We start from the raw sequence: 19,757 nt of genomic DNA on the forward strand, positions 1-19,757 counted from the left end.
CTCTTGTCGCAGAGCACGGGCTCTCGGTGCGTGGGCTCAGTAGTTGCGGCACACCGGCTCTAGAACACAGGCTCAGTAGTTGTGGCACATGGGCTTAACTGCCCCATGGCATGTGGGATCTTCCTGGACCAGGGCTCAGAACTCGTGTCCCCTGCATTGGCAGGCAGATTCTTAACCACTGTGCCACCATGGAAGTCCCTGAGCTTCTATTTCTGACAAAAATTAACAGAACTAATGATTATAAAGTCTACAAGAGCAAATGACTACTAAAGATAGGAATTTATTTATTTATTTAAATTTTTTTTTTAAGATGGGAATTTATTAACAAAATCCACATTGAAAGTGTGACATTTGAATTCAACTTTCCCCTTTCCTTATTTGGACATGATAGATATGTGCTGTTGTTTCAAAGAAAAAGTTACAGTACATGTGACACTTGAAATGCTGTTCAGTTATAAATTCATTGCTGCGGTTTTTAGGTTGTCGAGCAGCAGTGAAAATGCTGCGTGTGCTCTCTCACAGCTACTCCATTCTGCCATTGTGACTCAAAAGCAGCCATAGACAATAAGTAAATGAATGAGTGTGGCTGTGTTCCAATAAAACTTTGTTTATGGACACTGAAATTTGAATTTCAGATAATTTCATGTATCATGAAATATTAATCTTTTGTTGGATTTTTTTCCAACCACTTAAAAAAGTAAAAACCATTCTTAGTTTGAAAGCTGTAAGCCATAGTTTGGTAATTCCTGGTATATTTTTTTTCCTATATTGCCAACTCTGTCATATGTTAAGTTTTCATATATGAATGAATCTTTTTTCAGGGATCTTTATCATGTTTTATTTTGTAAATTTCTTTTTCATTATGTCATGGCCTAAAAATTCATATTTTATTTGCAGGGAGGGTTTGTCAACTAATTTTCATGTCTGTGGACTAAAAAGTTTGATTTCTTGCTGTTTCCATTTATTTTACTTGATATAAATCTTTAATCTGGTTGATTTTGTTGCTAAAATTAGTAACTTATTAATTTTTCATTAATAGGTCTTTACTGAAAATGATATTTAGATGTAACATCCCACTTCCTGTTCTAAAATACATCCCAATTTTTTTTGATAAACCAGTATCAATATTTATAGCTCAAAATATTGTTCATACTGAAACATGTAGTCTACTATGATTACATCTTCTTTCTTGAGTAACTTTGTTGTCTCTAGTATTAAAAATTGCCTTATTTTTAAAGACAGCTTTATTTAGATATAATTCACATACCATACAATTCACCCATTTAAAGTGTGCAACTCCTTAGTTTTTAGTATATTTACAGAGTTGTGCATTCATTACCACAATTTTAGAACATTTTCATTACCTCAGAAAGAAACCCCACACCCCTTACTTGTCAGCCCTCCCCAGTGGTCCAACCTGTACAAGCCCTAGGCAAATGATAATCTATTTTCTGTCTCTCTAATCCCTGTCTGTCTCTCTAGATCTACTTTCTAGAAGTCTCTCTACTTTCTGTGCCTCTGTTCTGGACATTTCATATAAGTGGAATCATATAATATGTCATCTTTTGTGATTGACTACTTTCACTTAATGTTTTCAAGGTTCATCCATATTGTAGCATGTACCAGTACTTCATTTCTTTTATTGCTGACTAATCCATGGTATGGATATATTTTATTTATCCATTCAGTAGTTGATGGATACTTTTTGGCTATTATGAATAATGCTGCTATGAACATTTATGTATAAGTTTTGCATGGATGTATGTTTTCATTTATTTCAAGTATATAATAAATAGGAATAGAATTGCTGAATCATATGGAAACCATTTAACCATTTGAGGATCTTTCAGACTTTTCCAAAGTGATTGTACCATTTTACTTTCCTTCCAGCAGCGTGTGAGAGTTCCAATTTGTCTACATCCTCACCAACATTTGCTAGTATCTGTCTTTTTGATAATAGCCATCCTAGAGAGTATAAAGTGGTATCTCATTGTCATTTGCATTTCCCTGATGGCTGATGATGTTAAACATCTTGTCATGTGTTTACTAGTCATCTGTCATCTTCTTATACTATGTGTATCTTCTTTGGACAAGTGTCTGTTTAAATCCTTTGTCCAACTTTACTTTTTTTAATTGAGTAGTAATAATTCTTTATATATTCTAGATATAGGTCTTCTTAGATAAATGATTTGCAAAAATTTTCTCTTGATGGTGTCCTTTGAAGCACAAAAGTTCTAAATTTTTATGATTATTTTTATTGTTGCTCGTGCATCATATCTAAGATGCCTTATTACTATTATTTTTGTTTAGTGCTCTTTGTGATCTAACATGAATTCTACCCTAGTTCTCTGCCAGAGCTTTAAAACTCCTCTAACTATGGTCAAACACATCAATAAATCCATCAATTCAACTGTTTTCTTGTATCTTCATTCCTCAGTCAGTTTAGAATATAAATTCTTCAGTCCCAGGAAATTTTTCTTGAATTTTTCCCCTCTGTTTTCTTTTGAAGCTATTATATAATATAGGAACACTGTTTCAATGAGAGGGACTTTACTATGGTAACACTGTTAGCCTCTTTCTCTACCTCTTCTTCCCCTTCACAGGAGTGGCTTATTTGATTAGTGAGTGCAGTAGAATGACCTTGGGCATGCTCACTCTAACCTTTTCATCTCTCTTTTCATTCCAGCCTGCAGACAGCCAGTATTTTGGCATATTCTTAGCCAGTGCAGTAGACTGAGTGCACGACTAGCTCTGCCTTTTGGGGGAAATATTTCCGTTCTCGTGGATAACTTCAATTCAGAGAGCGTTAGCAAGCCATTTCCAAACCGCTCTTGAGCTGTGTTCTCCAACCTAGCTTTATATCAAGGATAAAGCTGACATTTTGCTCTCAATTTTTCTGTTCCCTCCCTTTTTCTCGTCTGATTCTGAAATCAAGTGGGGAAGAGACGTGCTTTTTTAAAATTGTGGTAAACTGCACATAACAGAATTTACCATTTTAACCATTTTTTTTTTTTTTTTTTTTTTGCGGTACGCGGGCCTCTCACTGCTGTGGCCTCTCCCGTTGCGGAGCACAGGCTCTGGACGCACAGGCTCAGCGGCCATGGCTCACGGGCCCAGCCACTCCGCGGCACGTGGGATCTTCCCAGACTGGGGCACGAACCCGCGTCCCCTGCATCGGCAGGCGGACTCTCAACCACTGCGCCACCAGGGAAGCCCCCATTTTAACCATTTTTAAGTGTACTGTTCAGTGGCATTAAGTATATTCACATTGCTGTGCAACCATCACTATCATCCATCTCTAGAACTTTTTCATCTTAAAATGAAACTCTGCACCCATGAAATAATAACTCCCCATTTCCTCCTCCTCCCAGTCCCTGGCAGCTGCCATTCTACTATCTATTTGTGAATTTGACTATTCTAGGTACCTCATGTAAGTTGAATTATACCATGTTTGTCCTTATGTATCTGCTTTATTTCATTTAGCATAATATCTTCAAAATTCATCCATGTTGTGGCATGTGTTAGAATTTCCGTCTTTTTTAAGACTGAATAATACTCCCCTGTATGTATATATCACATTTTGTTTATTCATCTGTTGATAGACTTTTGAGGTGTTTCCTCCTTTTAGCTATTGTGAATAATGCTGCTGTGAACACTGGCTTACAAATACTCTTCTAGTCCCTGCTTTAAACTCATTTGGGTATATACCAGGAAGTGGACTTGTTCAATCATTTGAGTCCTCCTAATGTATTAGCGTTGCTGTGTAATAGTCCACCTCAAAATTTAAGCGGCGCAAAGCAACAATGATTTATTATTTTTTTACAATTCTATGGGATGACCAGGCAATTTTTTTTTTCTTCTTACCTGGGCTCATTTTTGTGGCTATATTCATTTTGTGGGTTGTTTGGAGCTAGAGGGTCTAAGATGGCTTCAATCACATGTCTAAGGCCTTGGTGGGGACAGCTAGAAGGTAGGCCTTCTCTCTGCACATAATATATCCTCATTCATAGTTTAGCTTAAACTTCTTGACATGGCAGCTGAGTCCCCAGAGAGTGAAGGCAGAAGCTGCAGGGCATCTTGAGGCCTAGGCTCTAGGACTTCACGACAAATTATAGGGCAAAGTTTACAAAGCTAGCCCAGATTCAAGGGGTGGGGAGAAATAGACTCCAACTCTTGGGAAGATTGACCAGGTCACTGTGGGGGCCATTATTAAAATGATCAATTACACCTAATAACCTAACAACTGATCCATAGATGAGGAACCTTGAGAAATAGGGAAGGACTGCCATTAGGGAACAAAAAGGCCTTCTGGTGAGTCTTAAATGGGGTAGTTTGCTGTTATGTTTTAACAAGCAGAGAAGCATGTGGATTTTTTTGATCTTGGTTATTTGCAAGAACTATATTGTACCATGCAGTAAGTTTTTGTTTCTTTTTCTTCTCCTTTTTAAAAATTTTACCTTTGGCTGCTGTGCGCAGGCTTTCTCTAGTTGCGGCAAGCAGGGGCTACTCTTCCTTGTGGTGCGCGGGCTTCTCACTGCGGTGGCTTCTCTTATTGTGGAGCATGGGCTCTAGGCGCACGGGCTTCAGTACTTGTGGCTCGTGGCCTCTAGAGCGCAGGCTCAGTAGTTGTGGCGCACGGGCTTAGTTGCTCTGGGACACGTGGGATCTTCCCGGACCAGGGATTGAACCCATGTCCCCTGCATTGGCAGGTGGATTCTTAACCACTGTACCACCAGGAAAGTCCCCATCTTTTTCTTCTTTTTTTAAACAAGTTGTATGGTTAGCTTTAAACTAATGCAGCTTGGGTGAGAAGGCTTTAGCTGACTCAGGCAGGCCATATCAGCTTTACTATGTGGACTGTTTTAACTTGAGATTTGCAACTGGCCTAGAATTATAGGCAAAACTGAACAGGGATTTAATTTTTAATGGTTTGGTGAGCATAACAATGAATGCTTTTATGGACTTCTTAAACCAGGTCTGCAGCTTTAAACTGCAAAGATGTCTAAAGTTTCAAATGTACTATACAGTAGTTAATGACTAAGGCTCTAGCCTTAAATTGTTAATTCCAGGTCTAGAAAGAGAGTACTAAATCTTTTTAGGTTAAAAGACGGTACTTTGTAATTATGTAACTTGTCACTACCCGCCCCCTGCCCCCCACTATATGGTCTCAAGTATTTTTGGATTTAAATACATGAGCTCTTAACTGTGGTAATTTTAGTGACTGGAAGTGGCTTCACAAAAGGTTGGTTCATTTAATTAAGGAACAAATAAAAATGAGTGGGTGGATACTTTATTATAAAGAAAATAATGCCACATTCTTGATTCTTGGGCTTGGTTTGAAAAATATACTTCAGTCTTTTTTTTTTTTTTGTCCATGCCATTGCAGTCTGTGGGATCTTAGTTCCCCAACTTGGGCCTGGCAGTGAAAGCACCGAGTCTTAACCACTGAACTGCCAGGGAATTCCCTACTTCAGTCTTTATAGTCAGTACAGGAGCAGTGTGAGGATGAAACCAAATAAAGGTAGACAAGTTGAATAAGCTAGAGGGAGAGAGGTTTTCTTAGACATCTTAGAAGAGCCCTACCCCTCCAAAAATTTACACACACACACACACACACACACACACACACACAAAAATAATTGAGACTACATGGTTTGGGGGGAGGTAATGACGAGTTATATAATTACAGAGTTAGCCCCCCAAGTACCCTTTTTTGACCTATAATGATTTAGCATAGTCTAGGTCTAAAAATAGCAATTTAAGATAGAACCTGAGTCGCTAATGGTTTTCTCTCTGTATATGGAAATGAGGTCTTGAAGGCTATATAGTATACTGTGGTATGGCTATGAGATAATGTATTTGCATATTTTTCTATATATGGACATTTGGATGATTTCCAATTTTTCTCTACCACTAATGTTGCTGCAGTGAACATTGTTGACATATCTTTGTGCATGTGTGTGAACATTTCTATAAGATATATAGAAATGAAATCACTGGATTGAAACGTATGCAGAGTTTACATTTTTAAGAAAATAGGTATGGCCATATTCTCCTACAAAAATACTGTACCCACTGAGATTCATAAGCAAGTGTGTGAGAATACCCTGTCCCCTTGTCAGTATTGGATAGCAATACAAATTTAGCTAATTTGCTGGATGAAAAATATTTTGTTGTTTTCAGTTGATTATCTTTGATTTCTGCTAAGGTTCAGCATCATTTCATTTATTAGACATCTTGTATTTCTTCTTGAAATGTTTGTATATATTTTTAAACCTATTTTTATTAGTTTTTGGTTTTTGCTCTTATTGATTTGAAGGGACTCATGTATATTGTTATTCTTTTCTCTCAATATGTACTTTTCTCTTTGATTTAATTTATGATGTTTTGTTTTAGAAAAGTTTTAAATTAGAATATAGTGAAATCTTTCCTCCCCCCCCACCGCCCTTTATAGCTTCTGGATTTTGTATCTTGTTTAGCATAAATTTTCTTCATGCCAATATTATAGCAATATTTTCTCATAAATACTTTTAAGACATTTTTTTTCTTTTAGCTCTGTAAGCTATGTGAATTTATATGTGTTAGGTGTAAGATAGAGATGGCTATTTTATCTCCCTAAATGAATTATCTATTGTTTCAACATCATTTATTGAATTATAATAAAGTATTGCAACAATATTATAAACATTTTTCTGTTTCTAGAACCTGTTTTCTTAAATTGATCTGTAGGTGTTCCTGTTCCAGTATACTCTTTAATTTTAATTGCTTTAAAATATTTATTTTTATAATTGGTAAGGCAGTTCCCTCTCATGTTTTCCCTTTTCAAAATGTTCTTGGCATTTTTGGGTTTTTTTTTGGTCCATATGAATTTTAGAATCAGTATGCCAAGTTACACACACACACACACACACACACTTACTGGGATTTTAAAATTGGAATTGCCTTGAATTTATAGATTAATTTGGGGGAAGAATTTATATCTTTGTAATATTGAAGTTCCCATTGCAATGACATGGTATGACTAGTTACGTCTGTTATTTTCTCCTGTAAAATTTTCTAGTTTTCCTCATGTTGGATGAGGAACAGAATGGCTTCTGGTGCCATGCTACTTGGGTTCAATCCCTGCTAAGCTTGGGCAAATAAAAATCCTTTATTTTGTGTGTGTGTGTGTGTGTGTGTGTGCGCGCGCGCTTTAGTTTCCTCATCCATAAAATGGGAATAATAACTCATTAGGGTTATTATGAAGATTAAATGGGTTAAGACATATAAGTTAATACACTTAAAATATGAGGTGTTATTATTAGATATATATTTATAGTTTCTTTTGCTTTTGTGAATAGGATCTTTTATTTAAATCTCATTTTAATTGGTTACTTTTGGTATATAGGAAATTCATGATTTTCGTTCATGGTTCTTGATTTGGATGCTTTGCTGAACTCTTCATACTATACTAATATATATATATTTTAAATTCTCTTGCATTCTCTTGGTAATCGTATATTTTTGCAATGAATTGTTTTAGCTTTCAGTATCTTTGCTGTATAAATCTATTTTGTTTATTTATATTGTGGATCTATTTTCATTTGCTAGGACTTCTAATACAGTGCTGAATAGAAGTGATGATGAAGAGCATTTTGTCCATAATTATCTTTAAATGGATTTGATGATTTTGTAGAAGTTAACTCTCTGTAAAGCTAAGGGGTGTGTGTGTGTGTGTTCTTAATTTGTTATGGAGTGGGTTTTGGATTTTCATTAAATTATTTTTATTATACAAATAAGTGATTGTATTTTTATTACAAAAGATTGAAAAATATGTAGAAATTATAGAGTAAAGCATGAAAGTTCTTGTATCTTGCTCTACTTTTATTCCTCTCTCCAGATGTAATATTATTGTTACATTTGGTTTGTATCCTTTTAGTTCTTTTGCTATACCTTTATGTACATTTAGTGTGTATATGTGTACACATAATTTTATTTATTTTATAAAACTACTTGATATTTTGTTTCATTTAGCAGATATTAAGTATCTATCATGTATCAGGTCCCCTTTAGGCATTAACATTCTTTTGTTCATTCAACAAATATTTCTTAAATGTTTCCTAAGTGCCAGGCAATGTCTTAGGTGCTGGGAATATAGCTATGAAGAAAAAGAAAAGTCCTGCCCTCAGAGCTAACTTTCTAAAGGTGCAGACAGAAAAGTTTTTAAAAACCCCAAAAAACTAAAAAACAAAAACAAGTGATGATAAATAGTGTGAAAAAAGTTAAAACAGGATAAAAGAGGATAGGGATGGACTGGGGTGCAATATTAGATAGTGCGTCAGAGAAAGCGTGTTTGAAAAGGGGACATTTTAGCAAAGACTTGAAAGAGATGGAGCAGATGTTCAAGAAAGAACAATAACGTTTTGGTCAGAGCAAAGAGAATGAGGGAAGAGTAGGAAAGAAGTTTGGAGAAGTGGTGGGGCGCCAGATTATGTGGAGCTTTCTAGGCCCTGGTAAGGATTTTGGATTTTATTCCAAGTATGATGGGAAGCCATTGATGGATTTTGAAAAGAGAAATGGCCTTGTATTAGTTTGTTAGGGCTGCCATAACAGAATACCAAAGTGACTTAAACTACAGAAATTAATTTTCTTACAATTCTGGAGGTTAGAAGTCCAAGATAAAGCTGTCAGTAGGTTTGGTTTCTTCTGAGGCCTCTCCCTTTGGCTTGCAGTTGACGGTCTTCTTGCTGTCTCCCCATCTGCTCTTTGATCTGTGTGTGGGCATGTCCAGTATCTGTGTGTCCAGATTTCCTCCTCTTAATCAGGACACCAGTCAGATTAGACTAGGGCCCACCCTAATGGCCTCATTTTAACTTAATCACATCTTTAAAGACCTTATTTCTAAATACAGTCACATTCTGAGGTTAAGACTTTTTACATAAGACTTTTGGAGGAACACAAGTTAGCCCATAATACACCTGATCTGCTTTCTTCAGGCTGCTAAGGATAGACTTGAGGTATGTGTGTGGGGTGGGAGTGGGTAGTGTAGGCTTTTTTTCAGACTTTCTTGGGAAGAACTAATACCTTGTCATGTTCTCTTTTCTATTTTCTCCATTAATCTGATTAAATTCACATGTTTTCTAATAATTTCTAAAAACTTCTGGTCTGCGTAATGGCATCCTTTTCTTTCTTTTATTGAAGTATAGTTGATTTACATTAATGTGTAAGTTTCAGGTATACAGCAAAGTGATTCAGTTATACATATATAAATATAATATATTTTCAGATTCTTTTTCATTACTATAAGATATTGAATATAGTTCCCTTTGCTATACATAAATCCTTGTTGTTTATCTATTTTATATATAGTGGTGTGTATCTTTTAATCCCATACTACTAACTTATTTCTCCCCGCTCTCCCTTTCCTCTTTGGTAACCATAAGTTTGTTTTTTACGTCTGTGAGTCTGTTTCTGTTTTGTAAATAAATTCATTTGTATTAGATTCCACATATAAGTGATATAATATTTGTCTTTCTCTCCCTGACTTACTTCACTCAGCATGGTAATCTCTGGGTCCATCCATGTTGCTGCAGATGGCAGTATTTCATTCTTTTTTTATGGCTAAGTAATATTTCACTGTGTGTGTGTGTGTATGTGTGCGTGTGTGTGTATGTGTGCATGTGTGTGTAACATCTTTATCCATTCATCTGTTGATGGACACTTAGGTTGCTTCCATGTCTTGGCTATTATAAATAGCACTGCTGTGAACATTGGTGTGCATGTATCTTTTCAAATGAGAGTTTTCATTTTTTCTGGATATATGCCCAGGAGTAGGATTGCTGGATCATATGGTAACTCTGTTTTTAGTTTTTTTAAGGAAACTTCATACTATTTTCCATAGTGGCTGCACCAATTTACATTCCCACCAACAGTGTAGGAGGGTTCCTTTTTCTCCACACCCTCTATAGCATTTATTATTTGTAGACTTTTTGATGATGGCCATTCTGACTGGTGTGAGATGGTACCTCATTGTAGTTTTGATTTGCATTTCTCTAATAATTAGTGATATTGAGCATCTTTTCATGTATCTGTTGGCCACCTGTACGTTTTCTTTGGAGAAATGTCTATTTAGGTCTTCTGACCATTTTTTGATTGAGTTGTTTGTTTTTTTGATATTGAGTTATATGAGCTGTTTGTACATTTTGGAAATTAACCCCTTGTTGGTTGTATCATTTGCAGCTATTTTCTTCCATGCTGTAGGTTGTCTTTTCGTCTTGTTTATGGTTTCCTATGCTAACATTTTCAAAGTCTGTTGTGATTTTGTTCTCAAACAAAGCCAAAACAAAAAATAACCATAACTTTTTTTTTTTTTTTGCGGTACTTGGGCCTCTCACTTCTGTGGCCTCTCCCGTTGCGGAGCATAGGCTCCGGACGCGCAGGCTCAGCGGCCATGGCTCACGGGCCTAGCCACTCCGCGGCATGTGGGATCTTCCCGGACGGGGGCGCAGCAGGCGGACTCTCAACCACTGCGCCACCAGGGAAGCCCGCTGTTTTTTAAATGTGAATTTTGATATGGGAAGGAGATAAATCCATGTTTTTTGTCTTCCATCTTGACTCATAGGCTCCTTTTCTTGGTGCATGTTATTTTTTATAGTTTCTGCTAGAAAACTTTTTTTTTTCCCCATCTTCAATGCTCAGGTTAAGTGTACCTTATCTCAGAAGCCTTCCCTGACTGCTTCCTTCTTTCTAACAACCTGTGTTTACCTCTGTCATTCTGTATTGTACTGGCTTTATTGTATTGTACTAGACAGTGAGTGCCTGAGGATGAATAATGTGATTTTATTCTCTTTACCCTTAATGTATCTTATACACTTCAGGCTGCTAAGTAAATGTTTATTGACTAACACACTGAAGAATGAGTATAAATGCGAGAAGTTTGTCATAGGTACTCAGTCATCAAACTGGCACAACAGTTTTACTAATTAGGATAGTCATGCTTACAGCGGTGCTACTAGTCTGTGGGATTTACTTTTCTTAGAGATGTAGCCATTTTCTTAGTTCATAAAAGCATCTTTGGAGACTGGTATAAAATATCAAACACATTGTACCAAAAGGAATCAACAGAGTTTAAATATAATGAGATTTTGATTCAATATTTAAGCTGATATGACTGCTCTGTATATTGAGTGATATGTCTCTTTTAGGGTAGGTCTTCTGGTATGGTAGAATGTTTATTAAATACTTATAAGCTAAAAAAAATAGTAAGGGAGGCTGGGTGGTGGGTTTGTTGTCTATGTTTAACTTCTAAAATTTAGTTTTTGAATAGGTAAATATATTTTCATAGTTCAAAATTAAAAATACAAACAGGGTAGATTCCCTGTATTTAGAAAATACAAACAGGGAAGCATCTCTCTTATCCTTTCCCTGTAGATACTTGGAAACTGATAAGCTTTTGAGGTTCTCCTCACAATCAACCAGTTTTCATTAGTTTAAAAATAGTGTGTGTGTGTGTGTGTGTGTACTTGGATTTTTAAAATAATTCTGGTAAGCTGATCACTTGCATTGGTGTACTATAATGAATGGCTGACTCAAATGTTTTGTGATTTTTTTTTCTCTTTTTTTTTTTAGATACATCAAATTACGAAATGGCTTGCAGGCACTTTTGATTTCAGACCTAAGTAATGTGGAAGGTAAAATGGGTGATGCAACAGATGATGAAGAGGAAGAAGAAGAGGAGGAAGAAGAAGAAGAAGATGATGACGACGACGACGATGATGATGAAGATTCTGGAGCGGAAATAGAAGATGATGATGAAGAGGGTTTTGATGATGAAGATGAGTTTGATGATGATGATGAACATGATGATGATGATCTTGATACTGAGGATAATGAATTGGAAGAATTAGAAGAGAGGGCAGAAGCTAGAAAGAAAACCACCGAAAAACAGGTGTGAATCATGTCTGTTATATCTTTTTCTAATTTGGGAATTCTTTGGGATAAGTTCCAAAGTTATGTTTATCTCTTAATGGCCAAAAGGAAATATATATCTTTTGATCTTAGTAAAGGTATATTTATTCTGTATAAAGATTACATTTAAAAAAATGTTTTGCTCTAATTTTAAAAGTGACAAATGCTTATTATAGAAGCTAATGGAAAATAAAGAAAAACAAAAATATAAAAGTTGCCCATAACCATAACTCTCAGAGGTAATCACTGGTAGTATTTGACTGCGTTATATGTTTTAAAAACAAATGTCTGGAGGTGAGGATCCGCATAATTCTTAGCCTGGGATAGAGGAATAAGAGTATCATCCTTGGAGAGACTGGAAAAAGCATAATAAAAGAACAAGGCTAGTGTAGAGTCCTCACCTGGGCCTAGGGTTCTAAGAGTCCTCATATGGGTAATTTCTGTCTTGGTAATTGAATCTGATTTATCTCTTTTTATGAGGAAGCACCAGAGGTCTGAATAAATAATAAGTAAATTGGAAGAAATGAAATAGAAATGGGGAGTTGAGCTTAGTTAGTGAAACATATAATGACAATAGGTGAATAGATAAGTAGGGCTTGATAGAGATAATTTTCCTCTCTGGATATTTTTTTAAGAATGTTTCCATTTTGCAGTAGGAAATACCTATATTGGAGGATAATATTCTGGAGCTATTATAGTGGAATTGATCAGCAAATGTTTGTTAAAGCTAGTATCTTGAATATTGATAATGCATTCAACATGGTACAGTCCTCAAAGAATGAATTAAAGTTCAGATTATTAACACTAAAATCTAAAGGTCATATGTATAATACTATAAAGTCAGCTCTCAAAGTGTGAAGATGTGAGATTTAAGTAGCAGATATGGCCTAAATAAATTCTTTGATAGATACTCTTCCTGGAAAAAAAAATTTTTTTTTTAAAGAAGATTGTGGCAATTCTTTCACTGAGGTGTTGGAGGGATTGAGTCATGTTTAAAGAAGCTATTTGCCCTTGCTATTCAGATTGTGAGTGATGCCTGTTTTGGGAGAGCAAGATAGGTCAAGTGGTTTTAGCTTGGAAAGCTTTAGGGATGAAAACCAAAACACTGGGGGAAAAAAAAAAATATATGCTACTTGATAGTTTATACTAAAGTCTTTGTAAGTAAATTGGGAATTAATAAATTCACTTTTAATTTAAAATAGATCTAGTAATTCCAAATAGAGGAATAATAGAAGGGAAGAAATGATAAAAGTCAGAAATGGAAAGAACATTGACAGTCAGGAAACCTGAATTCTAATTCTGAGTCTGTCACTATCTTTCTGAATGATCTTAGGCCTTTTCATTTTCTCATTTTTTTCTCATTTCTAAAACAAGAGAATTAGGTTACATAAATTTTAAAGTCCATTTTAGCTCCAAAACTTACTGTGTTATAACTTCATAACTGAATATTCCTTGTCTGTAAGTTTCTTTCTATATGTCTGTCTATTTGTAGCTTTTCCTGTGTTTTGGACTTCTGTATACCTTCTATCAACTGATGAGCAAAACTCTAGGATTAAATTAAGAATTGTTTTGACAGCCAATTTTATTGTCAAGATATAATAAAATATCTTAGATTTATACAGAAATTGTGAACCTCTTTGACAAATGAATATGTGCATCCAGTATTTTGGGTACCCCTTTTTATCTTGCTTAAGTGCATCAAACTCCAAATGTTACCTCGTCTAGAAGCAGTAAGGTCACATTCTAGAGATCATTTAAAAAATGGCTTAGGTGCTGTCTTTCTTTTCTGAAAACTTGGTATGATATATTCCCTCATAAGATATTGATAGCTAATTCTCTGGATATTAGAAAGGAATGGAGGAACCTAATGCAATTTGAAGAAGAGATCGAATTGTTTAGATTCAGATGCAGTGGGTACACGAGTGAAAGGCTTTCCTTTGATCCCATGATCTGGGAAAATGATTTATATTCATTGAATGAATAAATGGCTACAAAAGGGAAATAACGTAGATAGTCTAGGTAAGAGGTGGCTTAAGAGTAGTATAGGGTTTGCAGCGGTTTTATGATTTTTTGTTTGAAAAATGTGAAATGTGTTCAAGATAAATATGTGAATTTATAAGGGTAGTGGGAAGAAAAAATTTTGAGGTTTTTGGAGAACTTTTACCTAATTAGCAAGTTAACTACTCTTTTGAGTTATCATTTTTATCCCCTCTATTTTCTTCCTCTCAAAAGGAAATTGTTCTTAATCTGAAAGCTTTGATAAATTAACAAGATTGGAATTTAAATATGATATATGCTGAATTATGATTTGTTTAGGCCTTTCTTAAGTCAATTCTCAAGTATGAATTTTTCAAGTATGAATTTCTTGGGTAGATAATTCTCAAGTATGAATTTCTTTTCTAGCAATTGCAGAGCCTGTTTTTGCTGTTGTCAAAGCTGACTGATAGACTGTGGTTTAAGTCAACTTATACAAAAATGTCTTCAACCCTGCTGGTCGAGACAAGAAAACTTTATGGGGTAGTTGGAGCTGAAAGCAGGTTAGGCATCTATTAAACATCACAGAACAGGTTAGACTGTGCCTTAAAGAAGTGGATATTCCCTCATGTTGTAACTGAGTTTATGTGCCTAAGGCTTAAGTATGGGATTTATGGTATCAAGTGAGACTATTTGGTTCTTCCAAAAACTTACTTTTTTTTTTTTCTCCTCTGACACATGGTTAGACTTTATACCAGGTGTATGCTATTTTTTAAAAGCCCTCTAAGAGGATAACCATTTATCAAAACAGTCTTGTGTCATCGAATCTGTTAGCCCTTTAAAATTGACATTTGTAAAATTTGGGAAGGTTAATAATTCAACTTTCTATCCTCAAGGATTCAAATTGACTATTTTTCTCTCCCCTTTTGTATCTTTTAACTTATAATGATATAATGGTATGCCCTGATCATTTTAAATGCAGAATTTGGTATGCCTCCTGACCATCTATTTTGTTGGAAACTGATTTTCCCAAGGTATTGGGAGAATATCAACCAATAAGTATTTTATATATCTTCAATAAGAAGTGAAGAACTAAAAAGCCTCTTTAAAGTTTAGTTCTGTAGTTTTTTAATAGTTAAAGATGTTCTTTCTTAACCATTTATTTATTTTCTTTGTTAGATGTTTTCCTGACTTGTTATTTTATGCCCTGTTTTAATAAAAACAAGATTTTCTGAGTAACATATTGAGAAGTTTCCATCTAGTAACTGAGTTACTGAACACAGAGAGCCTTTAATTGCTTAGAGATCTTTAGACAGAATCTACTCAGGTATATTACTTCTGCAGATTTCTGAAATCTGATAAATCAGGAAACAAACTTGGTCCAGAACTTTGAAATGCTGGCACAATATAATACTTGGGTGGGCTGGCCAGTCCCCCTTCGCTTTTTTCTGTCTGTTTCTGCTTTTTTCCTTAGGTCTGCACCTCTTCAGCATTTGGCAGGATGGCAAGAGGAGGAGCAGCAGGGTGAAACTGACACAGTTCTGGTGAGTTTCACTTTGCTGCTCCTCCTGATTCTCAGGGAAAGAATTTTGTTACTTTCTATTGGAAAAAGTCCATCTCCAAGTAAATCTTTAAAATGAGATGATTATATTATTCCTTTAGGATTGACTCACTGTTTATTTGTATGTGTTCTACTTACTCCAGTCTGCAGCGGCTCTTTGTGTTGGAGTTGGGAGTTTTGCTGATCCAGATGACCTGCCAGGGCTGGCACACTTTTTGGAGCACAGTAAGATCTTTGTAAAATATCATTCCCGGGTGTGTTTTTCCCTCTAAATTTGAATGAAATGATTTCAAAGATAAGTAACTGGTTTGGTAGAATTATAATTTGTTTAATAAGAGAAAAACTAAGAAAAAATGTTAGTGGATATCATAGGGGAAGACTTAATTTTAATCTCCTTGAGTGCACTTATTTTGAAGATTAGAGTGAAACCACTTAGAAAACTATTTTAAAATGTAGGTTTTATTATTCAGGTACAGGAAGCCCAACAAATCAGGAGAAAATTGCTAACCTCTAGGAATTTAGTCTGTAGCCTTGGGAGGGGCAGTCTCTTCCAGGGCTGGCAAGGCCTCAAGATGTCAAAGCATCAGAAATAAAATAAAAAGGCATGATTAATATCAAAATAAAACAGAAAATCTTCAGTTTAATTATGAATGTACCCAAGTAAAACCTTTGTGAATGCTATACAGTTATGATACTTAAATTACTCATTTTTTTGTGTTCTGGTTTTCTAAGCTATTCAGTAGTTGAGGGTAAACTTCTCATGAGATTTTACAGTAGAAATTAATCTGTTTATATGTCTGTGTTTACATTTTAACCTTTTCACAAATAAATTATGTATTTCTTTCATTAAAAATAAAATGTTTAGGCTTTGAGAATAAAAGTAATATATGAACGTTATAGAAAATTACAAAAACAGAAGTGTAATGAAGAAAGTATTATCCAGACGTAACCATTGTTCATGACATATTTTCTTCTTTTTTTTTTTTTCTGCATATGAGAAATTTCATCCTTGTTAATAAAAACATTGTCTGTATCTTTGTGTTCTGTGACTTTGTGTTCTTTCCACTTAGTGGTATTCATGGGTAGTTTGAAATATCCAGATGAGAATGGGTTTGACGCCTTCCTGAAGAAACATGGGGGTAGTGATAATGCTTCAACGGATTGTGAACGTACAGTCTTTCAGTTTGATGTCCAGAGGAAGTACTTCAAAGAAGCCCTGGATAGGTAATTAACTCAAAATGTATTTTTATTTTGATTATCTAATGCCACCTTACAATTGGAAATATTGGGCATTATTCTATGGTATTTCTTTTCTAGCAGTGTTCTAATTCTGTAGAATTGTCACAATACTTTATTTGGAGAAAAGAGCAAATTATAAATACGCCTTGGCTCTTGTTTTGTAATCCTTAGTCTTTGTTTTAAAGATTAAACTGAAGCCCTTTAAACACCTTTTGAGTTTTGTACATAACATAGTCTCTATTGACTCATTATTGCAATTGTTATTTTCTAATTTAGTAGAAAATATGGAAAAACAGAGAAGCAAAAAGAGATAAGATTGCTCCCAATTTCATAATCTAGAGTTAACCGTGATTGATATTTTAGAATATAGCTATCTATACTCGTATATGGGATCAGCTTGTTCATATCTTTTCATATTTTTAAACAAGGTGTATCACTTTTACATATAATTTTATAATTTATAAAGCATGATTTTAAGTGATTGTTTATGATTCATATTATATAGAAGTACCATAATCTGTTCAGCCAGTCACATATTATTGGACAGTTGAATTGTTTCCAGTTTTCTAGTATTGTAATGCTATGATGAATATCCTAATCTTTGTGTACATCCTTAATTATTTCTTTTAGTTAAGTTCTAAGGAGTGAAATTTCTATTTTCATGAATATTTTTAAAGCTTTTTTTAGAAGAACTTTTGATACTCACTGCAAAATTGTCTTCTAGAAAGTTTATGTCAGGGCATTAGTAGAGCTTTGCTATCACAAGGTTGTAAACCAAAGCCTACGCTGGAAAAAAAGGAGTCACTTTATACCAAAATCTAGATAAACATAAGATTGAAATATAAAAAAAAGAAATCTCAAGTTTGACCAGTATAATGTAAGCCCTGAGGGCAGAAATTTTGGACTATTTTTTGTTGATATATCTCCAGCATCAAGAATTTGGCAGATACTTGATATTTCTTGAATGAATTAACACAGTTTTTCTTTAATAGAAAAAAATGCCATAAAATCAAAACAGAAATGGCAAAAAAAAAAATCTCAAAACATGACAAAGGTCCAGTTTTCTTAAATTGTCTCATCCCTTAAGAGATTAATTTGACCCTGAGAAAACTTTTAGGTAAATTCCTGTAAGTTGAAAGCATATACCATTATTTTCAATGAAATAAATATTTTATGTGTTCTTCTTTTCTTTTTCTTTTTTTTTTTTTCTTTTTTTTTTGCGGTACGCGGACCTCTCACTGTTGTGGCCTCTCCCGTTGCGGAGCACAGGCTCCAGACGCGCAGGCTCAGCGGCCATGGCTCACGGGCCCAGCCTCTCCATGGCATGTGGGATCTTCCCGGACCGGGGCATGAACCCTTGTCCCCTGCATCGGCAGGCGGACTCTCAACCACTGCGCCACCAGGGAAGCCCCTTTATGTGTTCTTGAACCCCCAGATTAACAACTTTTTTTCCTAAAACAATGCCAAAATTCCATTAAAATTGATACAATTACTTTGATGACAATATTTATAATAGGATACAACTTAGTGGTTTTTCTTCATTAATCTAAAATATGGCTGTCTACTTACATTCAGTGAACTAGTTTATAGCTCTTTTTTAATCATATACTTAAGGACATGCTTATAGCACATATATTTGATCTCAGTGTTTCTCTAATTAAACATTTAATTCCCAAATAACAAACGAAAGAATAGAGACAAAAGAAATTAACAAACGCAATGCAAATGATGCCCAAATTTATCTTTTCTATAAACTTAGAAAATTAGGAATACTCTGGGACTTTCCTGGCCGTCCAGTGGTTAAGACTCCACGCTTCCATTTCAGGGGGTGCAGGTTCAATCCCTGGTTGGGGAACTAAGATCCCACATGCCGCATGGCCAAAAAGAAAAAAAAAAGCCATGAGAAAATTAGGAATACTTTTAGGATGACTGCATGTTTGCTCTTGTTTCAAAGTTTTCAGCTTCCAAGTTTCACAACATCGAAACAGGTCTTTATGTGTGAAGAAAGCTTAAGCAGTAGACAAGTTGAATTCTCATGACTTTATATTTGGTTATATCCAGATATAAAGAAGGAAAAAATCCACTTCATTGGAAAAAAGAATAGGCAAGGGATATGTTGAATAAATTCTGACCACCTCAGAGATGATGCAACTTGGTATAAAGTCTAGTTAAAGAACTTGTTTCATTTCTTCTTAAGAAATTCTATGTATTTGAAATCTAAGGACTACTTCAGGAAATCAAAAGATATTTACACATTTATTATAGATTATTTCTACTTAAAAGAAAAAGAACCTATCAGAATTAATAAGAAGAATGCTACTGCTTAATAGGAGAAATAAATAAGAATATCAAACCATGAATTCATGCCATAAATGGTAGATAGTGGTAGAGCATTAAGCATTGCCTATACTATAATAAATATGAAAATATTACACTTCTACAGTTAGTAAGGCATAAAAAGTCTTTGGATCATTTTCAAAGGACTCTTATATAGCATGGATTAAGTGCCAGTATTTTTTAATAAGTCACTAAAATCCAATTCCTTCACAGGTCACATTATCAGTATTTTGAATCATTTAAATAAAAAGTTGAGGAGATGACTGAATTTTTACTCTAGTAAGTAAATGAGAATGGAAGCTGCTTTTGCCCTGGTGGCATTTGCTAATTTCAGTAAATTTGAACTTTGGTTTATCAGTATTTCAGGGCAAGAGCAAGAATTATCAAAGCCCAGGATGTTCATATGGTGGGATGTCTAACAGGATGCCCTTCTCATGATAAACTGGGACTCCAGAAGGCATCACCCTCAGGTTGAAGAAATGGATTAGCCATCCTGAGGAATTACAGCCTGCTTTCAAAATGCCTGAGTTGTCTAGCAAACCTTAAGCCTTGATTGTGATTTAACATGGTCCAGAGCTGGTAGTGTTCTCTGATGCCCAAGAGAAGCAAACACAAATCCTCTCAAAAGGAAAATACCTTTATTTTATGCTTTACGTTACTCCTATAAACAGTTTTTTCAAGTAGAGTGACCAGCATTCAG

At 34.9% G+C, this 19,757-nt stretch overlaps 1 protein-coding gene across 5 annotated transcripts in view; it reads left to right on the forward strand.

The window, feature by feature from the left end:
• NRDC (nardilysin convertase) overlaps positions 1-19,757 on the forward strand; it is a 92,006-nt gene that overhangs the window by 11,187 nt on the left and 61,062 nt on the right. For 4 of the 5 annotated variants that reach the window (XM_049700054.1, XM_033435532.2, XM_033435531.2 and 1 more), the window contains exons 2-6: positions 11,608-11,926; positions 14,350-14,483; positions 15,395-15,464; positions 15,625-15,706; positions 16,552-16,705. In XM_049700054.1, coding sequence (XP_049556011.1) covers positions 11,608-11,926; positions 14,350-14,483; positions 15,395-15,464; positions 15,625-15,706; positions 16,552-16,705 — 759 coding nt within the window. The remainder of the gene's footprint in view (positions 1-11,607; positions 11,927-14,349; positions 14,484-15,394; positions 15,465-15,624; positions 15,707-16,551; positions 16,706-19,757) is intronic. The other variant, XM_004273862.3, reaches the window with a different exon arrangement.

This window comes from Orcinus orca, chromosome 1 (assembly GCF_937001465.1).
Source record: "Orcinus orca chromosome 1, mOrcOrc1.1, whole genome shotgun sequence".
Classification (NCBI taxonomy): domain Eukaryota; kingdom Metazoa; phylum Chordata; class Mammalia; order Artiodactyla; family Delphinidae; genus Orcinus; species Orcinus orca.